The sequence below is a fragment of the Molothrus ater genome, chromosome 6 (genome assembly GCF_012460135.2).
Source record: "Molothrus ater isolate BHLD 08-10-18 breed brown headed cowbird chromosome 6, BPBGC_Mater_1.1, whole genome shotgun sequence".
NCBI lineage: Eukaryota > Metazoa > Chordata > Aves > Passeriformes > Icteridae > Molothrus > Molothrus ater.
Window position 1 is genome coordinate 47,561,430 of NC_050483.2, and position 13,833 is coordinate 47,575,262.

Genomic DNA, 13,833 nt, shown 5'->3' on the forward strand with positions numbered 1-13,833 from the left:
AACACTTATTTACACTCCACTGTAACATTTCCACTGCACTTTGTATTCTCAGTAAGATGTTTTCCTGCACCCTGTTTTGGTTTACAGGTTAGTATCTCAATCTATGTCTTCATGAAGAAACTACTTTTTTTTACTATTGGACTAAAATTCCAATATTTGCTAAATGGAACTGAATGCTGGAGATCTATTGCTTAGTGTATTTCAGTAGTTCTTGGTGTACCAAAACTCTAATGCACTGCAAACACTCTTCATTTTTCCCTGTGTAGCTCAAGAAAGAAAGAAGAAAATCTGTCACTAAGCTATAATGCCAGTCCCCTTTAGTCAGCTAATTTATTCACTTTTAAGTGTTCATATTTTGTTAAGTTCAAAAGGTTTGCAACAGACATATTGACTGTTTTTATAATTTAAAACAATATGGAGATTTAAATAAACGATTATTTGTGTAGTATAGAAATCCTCATTAAAATAAGAGTAAAATTCAGAACTGTTTAAAAATTCAACTTATAAAGGGTAAAACATAAGGTTGGAACACACACAGAGAAATTATTCTAGTCAGCTTCAAAATCTAATTGCAATGTAATTTAAAATATGTAATTTAAACAGAATTGACTATTGATATGCGTAAGTGCCATTATTGCTAGTACTGATTAATTCAGTGAAAAGGTTAATGACATTTGGGATATGTTTTTGTAGATTTTTTTTTTTTAAGAAGAGGAATACTTTATTTGATGCTCACAATTTTTTCCACTCATATGCCTTCTTTTTTTTTCCATGTAGATTCTGAATCCACTTGTTTCCAAAGCACAGCTTTCTCCAACACTTCAGTCCCGCTTAGTTAGTTGTAAAATCATGGGAAAAGTAGCTAACAAATTTGAAGCTCATATGTAAGTAGACTGTCAATGTATTTTCATTCTACAGTGTAAACCAGTATTTCTCTGTTAGTGGACACAAATTACTACAAGAAAAGTAGACTTCATTGCAAAAATGAAATACTTTTTTTTTCACGGATCCTTTTCATTATTTAACTAGCATGTTTAGATTTGCTGATGTTCATCATTTTATAACTTGAGTTTGTATGTTCTTTCACAGATTTGAATGGATACCATTTCAGGCCATTCTTCCACATTGTTTTTCTTAGTAGAAAATAAGTCACACTGTGGATTTCTCTGCAAACTTACAGGCACAAAACACAACTTCATCTCCTTTAAGTTTCTTGTCATAGGAAGAGGAATTCCATTCCTAACTTTTTATTATGTAACCAAATCTAGCATGTAGATCTGTTTTTTTTTCTATCCCTAACTAAAATGTAGATATATGAGGAACTACTATTATTCCCTGATATTTTCCAGCCCTTAGATTCAGTGTCTGTGAGCCTAGACAGGAGAGAGTGCAGTGATGAAAGCAAATCTGAGTCACTCATCTGCTCAAAGCAGCTGGTGTGGTAAATTCCTTGGTCAGTTTACACAGGCCTGTGATAGCAGGACCACTTCCCCAAATGTGTTTGGTATCTGGGCAATCCAGCACAACATTACTTTGGATAATCCAGCACAACATGACTTTGAATTACAACAGAAATCCACAGTGGGCCACCAAATGCCCAGAAACTACCTAGTTGAGGAAGCACACTCTAACAATGATTTTGATCTGCCCGAAAATATAAGAATTCAGCATAACAGAAAAGAAGAACAGGACAATATGACAAGACATTTAGGAATAAATTTCTTTAGATTATGGGGTTTTTTTCTTTAATAAAAAAGAGCTAGAAGCACCCTATATATATATATATATATATATATATATATATATATATATATATATATGTGTGTGTGTGTGTGTGTGTGTATAAATCTACATATATATATATACTTGTTGAACATGCAAAATTTAATGAAAATGGTAGAGTAGTATTTTTGAGAATGTTACCAAATCTTGCTGAATTAATGCATACTCAATAATGAATTTGGAAGGTACAGATGTTCTTAGTGATTGGCTGTTGGCAGTTGTCTCTTTTCCACTTTTAGATTTTTCTTTCTCTTTTATAGTAAAATTGCTGAACCATAAACCCAGCAGATTTTTTAAATAATATCTAATAATATCTATAAATTACCTAATATAAATATCTAGGACTCTGTCAGAATAGTAGCTGCATTTATTTATTTGATGCTACAATCTCATGGAAATAAGTGACTTTATGGATTACTTGGAATCTTCTGTTAAATATAGTAGTGTTAATTCGTAGCCATAACAATCACATCTTTTGTGATGTTTCTTCAACATGATTCCTTGCTCTTCAGAAGCAGGAATCCCCACATTTCAGTAAACAGATCCTAGCACTTTTTCTGCACAGCCACTACATTTTAGGAAGATAACTCAGAATTTTCTGGGATATGTTGTTTTTCTGGTAGAGAGCTCTTGAGTGCAGTTCAGAGCTGGGTCCTCAGGTTTAGAATGTGGCAGACTGAGTAAAATTCAGGGCACACTCTCATTCCCCTTTCAGAACGGCTCTTGGTACAGGCCCAGAAGACATATCTATCCTCAGGAGTAGGCAATATACAAGCATATCTTCACTTTCTTCTGCAGAATGGCACAGTTTTTTCTCATAAAATTTATGCTATAATTAAAAACTTCATATTTGATGTTATTCCTAGTTTTTTTCTATATCCTGTCCTTGTCACGGAGCATTAGTTTTTGTACCCTCCAGTGTTCCAAGATAAAAAGTATTTTTTTCTTTTTATGTAGCCCCTAATTTAGTGTATTCTAAAATGCCAAACTTCCAAGACTGTACAATTTTTGAAACTTGAGGCTAATTTTTTTCTGTAAGAAGTAAATTAATTTCCACTGAAATGAATAGAGGCTGTGCAAGCTGGCTTGAAAATTTGCTTGTCAGTGTCTACATATTATTTATCTTGAGTTTTGCAATAACATAAGGATTTTTATAGGGATATTTTATGAATACTTATGACAGAACCTTGAGCAGTGAAAGGAAACACAATAACTGATTCTGCCAAGTTGTAATATATGTTTTTACTGAAATAAGAATCAAAATTTTTATTTTGTATCTGCCATTAATTTACATGAATACTTGGTCTACTTGTCTGAAGGCATTGCAATATTCAAGCTTTTAGCCTTAAATTTTTTTTCTTCTTTCTTCCTAATTATGTCTTGGGTGATACCTGCATATCAAAGATGAGGTATTACAGACATTTAATTGGGATTTGCATTTCCATTTGTATAATCTTTTTATTGTTTCAGTGGCTGTTCAGAAATTGTACTGAAGAATAGAATTTATTAAATGAGGACAGCATCCTACTAAAGTAGCCTACCTACTGTTTTTGTAGAGAAATTATTTCTTTTATAAGAAATAATAGATGACTATGAGCAAATTATAATGACAGTAAATATTCCTTTTCCTGTTTCTTTGTAACACATATTTGCATCCAATGTACAATATTCTTTTCTAATTGCTGATTATCAGAAAAATCCTTTACTGTGTGTGATAAATTATTAACTTTTTCTATGGGATAAACAAATAATATGTGAGTATAACTTCAGTACTATTCAATAGATTTTATATATTCTTTTTCTATATATTAATAAAAAATGTTCACATTTTTAGTGTTAAAAGAGAGGTGCTTCCATTGGTAAAATCACTGTGCCAGGATGTGGAATATGAAGTTAGAGCTTGCATGTGTCGGCAGCTGGAACATGTAGCTCGAGGAATAGGGTGAGTGCAATTTGCCTGACTGATCTAAAATACAAAATATTTCTCTAAAATGTCAACCTAACAACTCCTTTTAAAATTGCTGAATTAATGCATACTCAATAATGAATTTGGAAGGTACAGATGTTCTTAGTAATTTGCTGTTGGCAGTTGTCTCTTTTCCGCTTTTAGATTTTTCTTTCTCTTTTATAGTAAAATTGCTGAACCGTAAACCCAGCAGATTTTTTAAATAATGACTTCATCTATAGCTTCTTGAAATGATCTCAATTATCCATTGGTAGTATTTGTCTTATTTAAAAATTCTGACAAGTATTAGCAGTTTTAATAATTATTGTGCAGTGTTTTGAGAAAAAATGCTAAATGGCTTTTGTAAGCAAATTTCAGCTCAGTATCAACTTTTACTCAAACCTTGAGGGCCTTCAATATTCACACACAGGATTCAAAAAAGTCTGGAATTTTAATAAAAGAAAATGTTAATTACATACAGGATTGGTTTCTGACTGAACAAATATTTTAAAATTCGAGGTCTCTCTACCTGTTATTTTGTCAGGGAGGAAAAAAACCAGTAACTTCTTTTAGAGATTGAAAATTTATCAAGTAACATTCCTTACCCAGTGCTAGACAGCAGGGATATAGATTAGATCTTATACTAATAAGTAACCATACTGGAAAAGAAATTTTCTAAATTCTGTTTAGTGTCTTTAAAATGAACTAAATTTCATTTATTCTAAATTTCACTTATTCTGGGAGTTGAAAGTTTTAAAAAATCCTATGTATTATGCAGTGGCAAATGACAGCACTACTGGTAATTTACCCCACCTTAGAACAGTAGGTTTCATAGGGCTAAATACTTTGTTATCAATTACTAATCTTTCCTGTGTATTTTTTCTTTGATTCTTTCCTCACCAACTTTTATTTTTAGCATTAATGTATTCATATAGACTGTTCTAACTCTGAAGTTTTTGCTTAATTCCTTCTCAGTGCTTTAGGTGATTTAATCATCTCATGAGAAATGGTGGACATTGAGTGCTTTCATTATGGAAGGTATTCCAATGTGTCATGTTGAGGATGAATAAGTAGTAGGTAAATAAAAAGTAACTAAACAGACATGAGCAAATTGTCAGGTAAATGTTGAAGGTATAATGTGACAGCAGTCCAAATACTTATTTTTACTAGTTAGGGTTATTGCCACTTAAATGGTCTGTTATTTTATCATAGTTTTCTTTGAATATTTAATAATTTTCTTGGAAGAATACTGTTAACACCTCTTGATTTGCTGGTAGGTAAATAAACTCTATAAGATGCAAATCACTTTGTTGCTGATTATAAACATTTGAAAGGATTATTGTTTATATTGACTTACAAAAGGGGCAGCTGTTACTGCTTTAGTTTGATTGGAAGGGATATTTTGAGCATTTTTATTTCAGCATCCCGGAGTTAAGTATCAGCAGTATGTCAGTATGTACCAAGGCAAAAAAAGGACAAACAGAGCCCTTTTTTTACTACTTTAAATGAAGGCCAAAAGTCAGTGTTTAGACTAGTTGGGAAATGGCATTTTTTCTGAGCAGTAGATGTTCTCTGTAAAGAAGGCTCATCTTTGATTTATAAAATTTCCAGACACTTCAATCCAGCATGGCTCATATTTATTAAATTTTGACTTTGGACCCTCATATTGAGCATATTTGATCATAGGAATTTTCTTAGTGATACAGTGAAATAGCTGGAGTCCTTTGATTTTTTTTTTTCAGACTACATTTTCTCTAATTTATTTTGAGCTAATTTGAATGCTTTTTTAATGATGAAGTTCTGCATTTGAAGTTTGCATGTTTCCTTGGTTGACAAAGAAGAAAAGTCCTGAGATTTGCTGGAGGTTTTTTATTTAACTTTAATTTCCTTAGAACTTGGTCCGTTTTTTCTTCTTGGCTACCCAAAAAATATCTAAATGAATATTTCAAGGCAGAATTCTGTTTTTCAGTGGCAGTATTGTTTCATTGTAAGTTTTCTTTTGACTGCTTGCTTCATGTTGCAGGACAGAACTAACGAAAACTGTGGTGCTTCCTGAGTTAGTGGAGCTGGCAAGAGATGAGGGCAGCAGTGTACGCCTGGCAGCTTTTGAGACCTTGGTGAACCTGCTTGATATGTTTGATGCAGGTAAGAACCTAATTTAGGCTTCCTAGCCCAATTCTTAGTGCTCTAGTGCATCTTATAATGGTATTTAAATGCTTTTTGTTCCAACTGCATTATTCAGACATTTCTGATTTTATTTTATTCATTGCTTTGTCCTTTGTATTTCCTTATATTTCATGTCTTGCAGTGCTTTATATGCAGAAAGTTTTAAGGGAGGTGAGCTAGTTGTCCATGAAATCAATTATCATATTCCAAGTTTCTAATATAATACACCTAAATAGAATGAGTAAAATTACTGCATAAATTATGGGAATATTGTGTTGCTAGCATTTAACTAATTAATGTAGTGCTATCAGTACACAGAATTCAAAGTGTTAGCTCAACAAAAATGTACTGTACAGCAACTTGGTGATGAATTACTACAATATATGTATTTAAGCCATTTAGAGGAGTGGATAAGGAAAAGAAAAATATAGTATAGCTTTGGGGAGAATACTGTAAATGGACTTTTTAGCAGTGAGTGTTTATACCAGTAAGTATGATAGTAGGTTAATTTTCTAGTTCTTGAGCCTCTGTATTGGTGCTGTTAAGTTTGTGCTTCTCTTTGCACCTCTCACCCTTCACTCCTCCTCCTGCACTCCCTGCTGTAACTACTGCTTTGAGTTACTGTGAGAAGCTTAGAGACAGCAATCAGGGGTTGTTTACAGGTTTTTAAGGAATGTTTCTAGAAGTTGGGTTTGTGTGGGTTTTGCTTTCATGGCTGAAATAGAAAATGAACACTTTTTAAGGCAGGTGACCCAATATTACATCCTAGAGTGTCTCTCCCACAATATTAAAATATTTCTTCAGGCCAATCTAACTTTGTTCAGACACAATTATTTGCTGAATTTTGCAGTTGATCTACCATTAAAAAATCATTATCCCTTTAAAACTCAAACATTTTAATACAATGATTTTATTTAAAATCAGTCCAAAGATAAAAATTTCTTCAAACATTTGCTCATTTATTTTATGAGAACAGAGAGTGTTTGGATTTGGCTTTAATTTCAAAATTATTCTCTGTGAATTTATGGTATACCAAAAGATTTTGAAACACTTCTCAGTAGGTTTAAAAAATTAACATACAGAATATCCTGATTTTTCTATTTACTGTCACAGCCTGTTCAGTCTTGATCTCGCTGTATTCTTACTATTGTGGGAAATCTTGTTGTAGGAGTACTGCAGTAGTCTTTCTCTCTCTATATTCTTGGTGAATGGAGAAGGTAGTCACTGTTTATTTATTTTCTGCCTCATCCTTTGCTGGGGGATGCCTTTTCACTAACAACAAACAAAAAATGAACATAACAGGAAAGTACTAAATTTAGGATCTTTCTCTCTACCTCTTGTTTTGTACCTTCAGTGAGTGCCTGCCAGAAGTAATCCTGAGAATGTCAAATGAAATTTTTCTCAATTTATTACAGAAGTTCAGTCTCTGTACTCTTTTGAAAATATTGACAAATGGCTAACTCTAAAAATTTCTTTTGTTTTTCAGATGATCGGAGTCAAACTGTTCTCCCATTAGTGAAATCGTTCTGTGAAAAATCCTTCAAAACAGATGAATCTATCCTAGTTTCTTTATCTTTCCATTTAGGGAAACTGTGTAATGGATTATATGGTATGATTTAATCTCTTTTTAAAAATCTAAAACATGAGGGAAGATTGGAGAATTTGAACCCCTTGGAATGGGGAGAAAAAGGAAATGGTAGTTGGTTAGATTTTGGAAATTTCCTCTTAGGGTGACTATCTGCATATTGTTTATTATTGTTTTTGTGTTGTTTAGACTTGGTCAAAGATGGAAACATGGTGTTTCATCTTTATTGGTTTGACTGATTTTTTGGGGTATTCTGGAGCTTGTTATTTGGATGATTGAATTTTTGAAACTAGAAACCTCTGAAAACATTATGATGTTAACTTTGTTCTTTTCTGTGCTTGATCTCCTTTTTAAGGCACAGTGCAGAGTGTGCTCCATAAAGAATTTCAGGGGAGAAAGGAGATGCCATGTGGATTCCCCAGCTGCAGCTGAGGCCAAATCTGTACTCATTACTTTTATATCCATAATCTGTGCTTGAATTTTCACTTGAGCACAGCACAATTTTCCTTGATAATTCTGCCCACATATATTACCTTTGGAGGAAGAGCACAGAATCATGGCTTTACATTATAATTTTCCCCTAGACTCTTAAAACCTTTGATCTTTCCTACAGGTCTTTAAAATGAACCTTCGTGATTATTCTAGAGATAATCAAAGTGACCATTACTTCACTACAGATTACTTGAAATGTTCCACAGTGTCAAAATGTTATTTTCAGAGACAGAGAGCTAGGACAGTCCATCCTGTGTTTATCATGTTTTTCCAGTCTTCTTTTCTCTAGGTTGAATGACTAACTCATGATCTTTCTTCACCTCTGAACTCCATCTGACAAGTTCATATTTTTCTCAGAGCATTACGCCTTAGGACAGTTGAATGAAATGAAAGGATTGCTTCACACATCTTGCCAAATATATTGCTGTTCACATTTTCCAGTATGAAAAATTGCCTTTTAAAAGAAATCTAGCAGCTAGTCTTTCCTCTTTCCTTGTGCAGGTGATGCAGATCAGGCTAAGCATGGTACCTTACTGCTGTTCTAATGGAATAATAGTATTAAGACCATATGTCCAGTTACTGAAGATCATTTTAACTCTGTCTTCCTGAAGAATAAGTAGTCTCTGTCTTTGGTTGATGCTTCCAGAATTCTGAATAGGCAAAGTCTCTTGTGTAGCATCTAGAATGTCAGTGAAAATACCAAATAGTACCACAACTAGGACAGAGCTTTATACCATTGCCTATCTTGTCACTAGTATATGGGTAGTTTTCTCTTAGTTGTTTTTCCAAGCAGTTTTGGAGCACTTTTATAGTTTTTAATCTATCATTCCTGTTCCCTTGTGAAAGTCATGAGCCTTATTGCCTCTTTTGTTTCACAGGTCCTGTTATCCCATACTAGAAGGAAATTGAATCAGTTTGACAAGTTTTTCTTTTACCATGTTGGCCACTGTTATTTTTTGTGAGAGGATATATGTGGGTGCGTGTGTATGTTGGTATTTAGTAGTAGATGTTTTTTGTTTCAATTTTTTCAAAGGTGTGAAAGTAGCCTGATTTACATAATTATATGGCTTGTCCTTTCCCTCTCCAGCTATTAAATATAAGTACCACTTCAACCCTTTTCTATTCTATTATTTAAGATTTCAACAACTAGTACTTTGAGTACTGGAATGAAGCACATCTGACTGCACATTTTGAAAACCTCTTGTTTAAGATCCACTGACCTGTTGTTTCTCTACTTAAAGCTTGAATTTTTGTCAGAGTTATTAATTGTACTCAGCCGGATGATATTAGTGGAATTTGAAAAGAAAAATTCTTAAGAATTTCAGCCTTCTTGATACCAATCAATGATATCTTTTCCTTGCCTTCTGGAATAGAAAATTGAGCCTTTTCTTGGTTAATCTTATTACTAATGTACTTGTAGTTTTTTTAATTCTTCTTGCTAATTACATTCCAGTTTGTTCTGAGTGTGTAGCAGATTCAAGGGGGAGGGATAAAATCAAGTTATTTGATAGATTTTAAAGTGAGATTTGTTTGGGTACATTATTAATAGCATTTGTAATGAGGAAAGTTTGTTGTTTTGTTTGTTTTTTTTTTTTTTTCTTTTTTTGAGGCATTTTTACTCCTGAACAGCACTTGCGGTTTTTGGAATTTTACAAGAAGCTTTCCACACTGGGTTTACAGCAGGAAAATGGGCATAATGATAATCAACTACATCTGCAAACTCTGGAACAGGAAAAGAAGTATATTTCAGTGAGGAAGAACTGTGCTTACAATTTTCCAGTAAGTAATATTAATTTAATATTTAATATTTAATATTAATTTGTGTTGTACATATAGTTCCCTATATAGGACTATACAAGTGATAGAGGAGTTATTCCCAAGTTATTAGCTAGATTTAGCTCTTTCCTGCAAACTTTCAGTTAGTGAGCTTGTGCAAAAGAGTTAGGAAATACTACTTTTTGCAGAGCCTCAAAAAATTATTGGCAAATTCGGACTGAGGGAATGGTGTTCTAAGAGTTTACTGGTCTTATTCTTTCTTACACATTTTTTCCAAAAACTTAGCACAAAGGATTTGGGAAAAGGTCTGTGAAACAGAGTCCCCAGTTTCAAACCACTTGAATCTACACTTCCACATTCATTGTGTGTCACATCATTCTAGGGAGCTGGAGATTGAAACTGAATGCTCAGGTTGATGTTTTAGTCATGTTCCTGCCTGAGTACAGAAAGACTTTTCAATTTTATGTGAGGTCTTTAAATACACCAGTCATATTTCTGTAAATCTACTTTGTATTTTGACATTCTGCATTTGTATTCAATGAAAAGATGTTTGCACCAAGAGCCAGTAGACTGCTATTTTTTCTTCTGCCTTTTAAAGGCAAACACAGAAGCAAAAATGTAGGTAGACATCTGTTGGTTTATTTGAGCAAAACCAAGGTATGTACAAACATAATCATATTGAAATTCAGATTCTTCCTTTGCTGCTTGCTGAAGTGTTCTTTGTTTTTGAAGTATCCATTTGCAGTTTTTGCTAGAGTACAGAAACATTAGCAATATTTATAAATTTGAAGTTTTATATCTCATGGTTTTAGTCTTTATCTTCAAAAAAACAGCCTGCAGCATGTCTGGAAGATAAGTTAATTCAGTTTAGTTCTCAACTCTGGATTTTGCCTGGTGCCTGTGTTTTAGCAAGGCCAGCAAAACCTCCACACTTCCTCTGTAAAATAACAACCTGTTACCTCTCAAGTTCATCTGATAATATCTGTTAGTGTCATCCTTTAGCTGTGTAGTTTAAAAAGGACTTTATCTTTCCACAGGCCATGATTGTTTTTGTGGATCCAAAGAACTTCCATTTAGAACTTTATTCTGTATTCTTCTGCCTTTGTCATGACCCTGAAGTTCCTGTCAGATATACCATGGCCATTAGTTTCTTTGAAGTAAGTCTACAATGGTTCTTTGTTACTGTTCACATAGTTTTATTTTATTTTGCTTTCATCTTTAAGCTTACATTTGTGGCTGTTCAACCAAAATAGACATGAGAAAACGTATTGAAATTATTTAGTTTTTCAAGGGTGTTTGGTTCCTTCTAACCTCAGTATATAGCCCATTTACACACATTATTTTATTTAAGTTGTGTGACATTTGTCTACAAGAGATTACTGCTAGGTCAGATTGTAAGGAGCAATGAAAAAAATGTACAAATGCATAGGTATTATTAACTCTATGGAGTGAATTCCAGAAATTAAAATGTGTTTTATAACACTTGTGTTTCAGTCTTTGAGCTTAGCTTTGATCCCTTTTTTTTTCTAGGGAAATTGGTAAATTAAGCAGTTTGCTGAAAACTTTTAAATGAATAGTAGAGGAAAAAATGGCTTTACTTCCACCATTGTAAGAAAGATGTATGGATTTCCAGTTCTCATTAGCTATTGATATCTTGTTTTAATGAATGATAGTCCAACATAATTGTTGAACTTGTAAAATTAGCATCAATTCTGCATAATATTTTGTTTTAGCTGCATAGCACTATTAAATACTGCCTGAATATAAGGAAAGTATTTTAGCTCATAAAAAAAAAAAACTGTAAAGTTATACCTTAGTCTAAATATACATTTAGTTCTTGTTGATTTAATTTTAGCAGTTTACCTAGGCAACCAGCTGACAGGTAAAAATGAGTAATTTATGGCATTCCCTGCTAGCTGGATTACTTTCCAAAAAATATAAGTCCTTGTAGCCATTTTCTTAAAGCTTCATCTTGATTGGAAGTAAGCTCTTATTTTCACTTGGCTTAAAGTAACATTAAGAAAAATCATCTAAATATTTCTTGTGGCAAAAAAAAATCTCATTCCTCAAGTTTGTGTTATGCTTGCTATAAAAGCTTTTTAATAGCATGGAGATGGACTGCTGGTGTTTTTTAAAAGTGTACATAAGACTTATGAATCACATGAGTCAGTCACAGTCAAAAACCAAAAGAAGTAAGGGGTGGAAACTTCAGGTGGAAGGTTTGGGAAACTTAAAATCCAGCACAGGATAAGAAAATTTTGCATTTCATCTTCTGTAAATTATACAGCAGGCTGACTCTTAACTCTCCTAATTTACAGCATTTGAATATTCCTCAAGGAAATTTCTAGTCTTGCAGTGCAGCCTAAAAACTTCTTGTTAAATGTGAATAGAGTTAATTCCAAAAGAATGTTTCATAGTTAGATAATAGACCTGTTTCTTGTCTCATGTTCTTTATATAAGCTTGTTTTTAATGTGATCGGGGGAAAGTACACAACTTTAGGAAGCTGATATTAAACACTTTTTTCTGTGTCTCTTCATGCTTGCTGTAAAGTAAGAAAGCAGTGTTGTGCCATAGAACTAAAGAATGTTTCACCTTGCTATCTTACTGTCATTTTCTAGGTTGCTAAGCTTTTAAATTCTGATGTGTATACAATACATAAAGAACTGGTTACACTGTTACAGGATGAGTCACTGGAGGTAATACACTTTTATTGGAGCTTTTTTTGCTTGTTACATCGAGGCAGATAATCTTCATGTTTAATAACTCTTCACTACCATAGTAGAGTAACAATTTGAAATGATTAACAGCTTTTTACGTCTATTGCACAGACTCTGCATAAAGATGCCAGCCTTCTGTGAATAAAAAGGAGGAAAATAGGAAGGTGTTTGAATTTAGTAAACCCACACTAAATTTATTAGCTTTTAAAAATACTAATTCTAAATAGTTTTAATTGTAGGTTAATAGTTAATAGTTAATTGTAGGTAATAATTATTTATTACCTTGCAAACTCTAAAAAGCTTTGGGTTTGGTACTATATTAAAGTAATAGTTGATAGGATTCAAGGTCTTTTGCTTTGTTTCATTTTTATTGTCCAGTTGAGGAGGAGATAAAGAAGTTGTGTATGGTTTGAAGATCAAGATTTCCAGAAGGAGTTTTGGTCCATGGTAACTTGCATAGAACATGAATCAGTTATATTGCAGTTAGCACAGTGAGACTTTTTAGGATGTAAAAAACAGACATGTTCAAGAAAAAAATGACCATTTCCTCTGATACTGGTTTCTCTGGTAGTAAGTTAGACTACTCCAGTTAGAAAACTTGTCTGATCACAGAAGTAAAAACTGAGACCTGTAATGCTTATATTACTTACTGCATTAAAATATCAGTCATCAATGCAACTAATGCAACTAATCTCCATTTTCCTTTCAATATGAGAGAGCAGTAACTTGAAAGGTGTCAGCAGGGATATGTTGGTGAGAGTTAAAAATGGAGTTAATTTACAGACCTCTTTCATGCAGCCTTTCTTTAAATAGGTGTTAGATGCCCTAGTGGGTCACCTTCCTGAAATCCTTGAACTAATGACTAATAGAGGAGAAAACAATGGATCAGAAAGCAAGGTAGGTATTCTCATGGGGTTTTTCAAATTTTCTTTCTAAATGAGGGTAGTAAGAAATTTCAGACAAATTTTGTAGGAAGAGGCTTTCATGATTAGTTTCTGCTTTGAAGAGATACAAAGTTTCCATTTCTTTTTTTATTGATGACATTATAAGCTTTAACATTAAAAAAAATTGAAAGATTAGAGTTAATATGAAAATGTACAGTTTATACATGTTCTTTTTCTAATTAACCACAGGTAAGTGAAAACAAAACTTGGTTTTGTGTTAAGGGATTAATAGCTAATACCTAATTTAAATTTTTCATATTGATGTATCAATTGCTCATGGGTGCCATTTTCAGGCTTCTGCTAGAAGAAAATCTATTTCCTGAAGTGAAGACACTGAATTAAGAGATCTGTACTCAGCTCACATCTTTTCTAATTTAATTGTATGTGGCTCTGGATGATGGTTTATTCCCTGACTCCTCACCTCT

At 33.0% G+C, this 13,833-nt stretch overlaps 1 protein-coding gene across 2 annotated transcripts in view; it reads left to right on the plus strand.

Moving 5' to 3' along the window:
- PPP4R4 (protein phosphatase 4 regulatory subunit 4) overlaps positions 1 to 13,833 on the plus strand; it is a 58,316-nt gene that overhangs the window by 29,782 nt on the left and 14,701 nt on the right. For both annotated transcript variants that reach the window (XM_036383887.2, XM_036383888.2), the window contains 8 exons: positions 778 to 884; positions 3,617 to 3,724; positions 5,751 to 5,872; positions 7,380 to 7,502; positions 9,580 to 9,749; positions 10,784 to 10,903; positions 12,366 to 12,443; positions 13,278 to 13,361. In XM_036383887.2, coding sequence (XP_036239780.1) covers positions 778 to 884; positions 3,617 to 3,724; positions 5,751 to 5,872; positions 7,380 to 7,502; positions 9,580 to 9,749; positions 10,784 to 10,903; positions 12,366 to 12,443; positions 13,278 to 13,361 — 912 coding nt within the window. The remainder of the gene's footprint in view (positions 1 to 777; positions 885 to 3,616; positions 3,725 to 5,750; positions 5,873 to 7,379; positions 7,503 to 9,579; positions 9,750 to 10,783; positions 10,904 to 12,365; positions 12,444 to 13,277; positions 13,362 to 13,833) is intronic.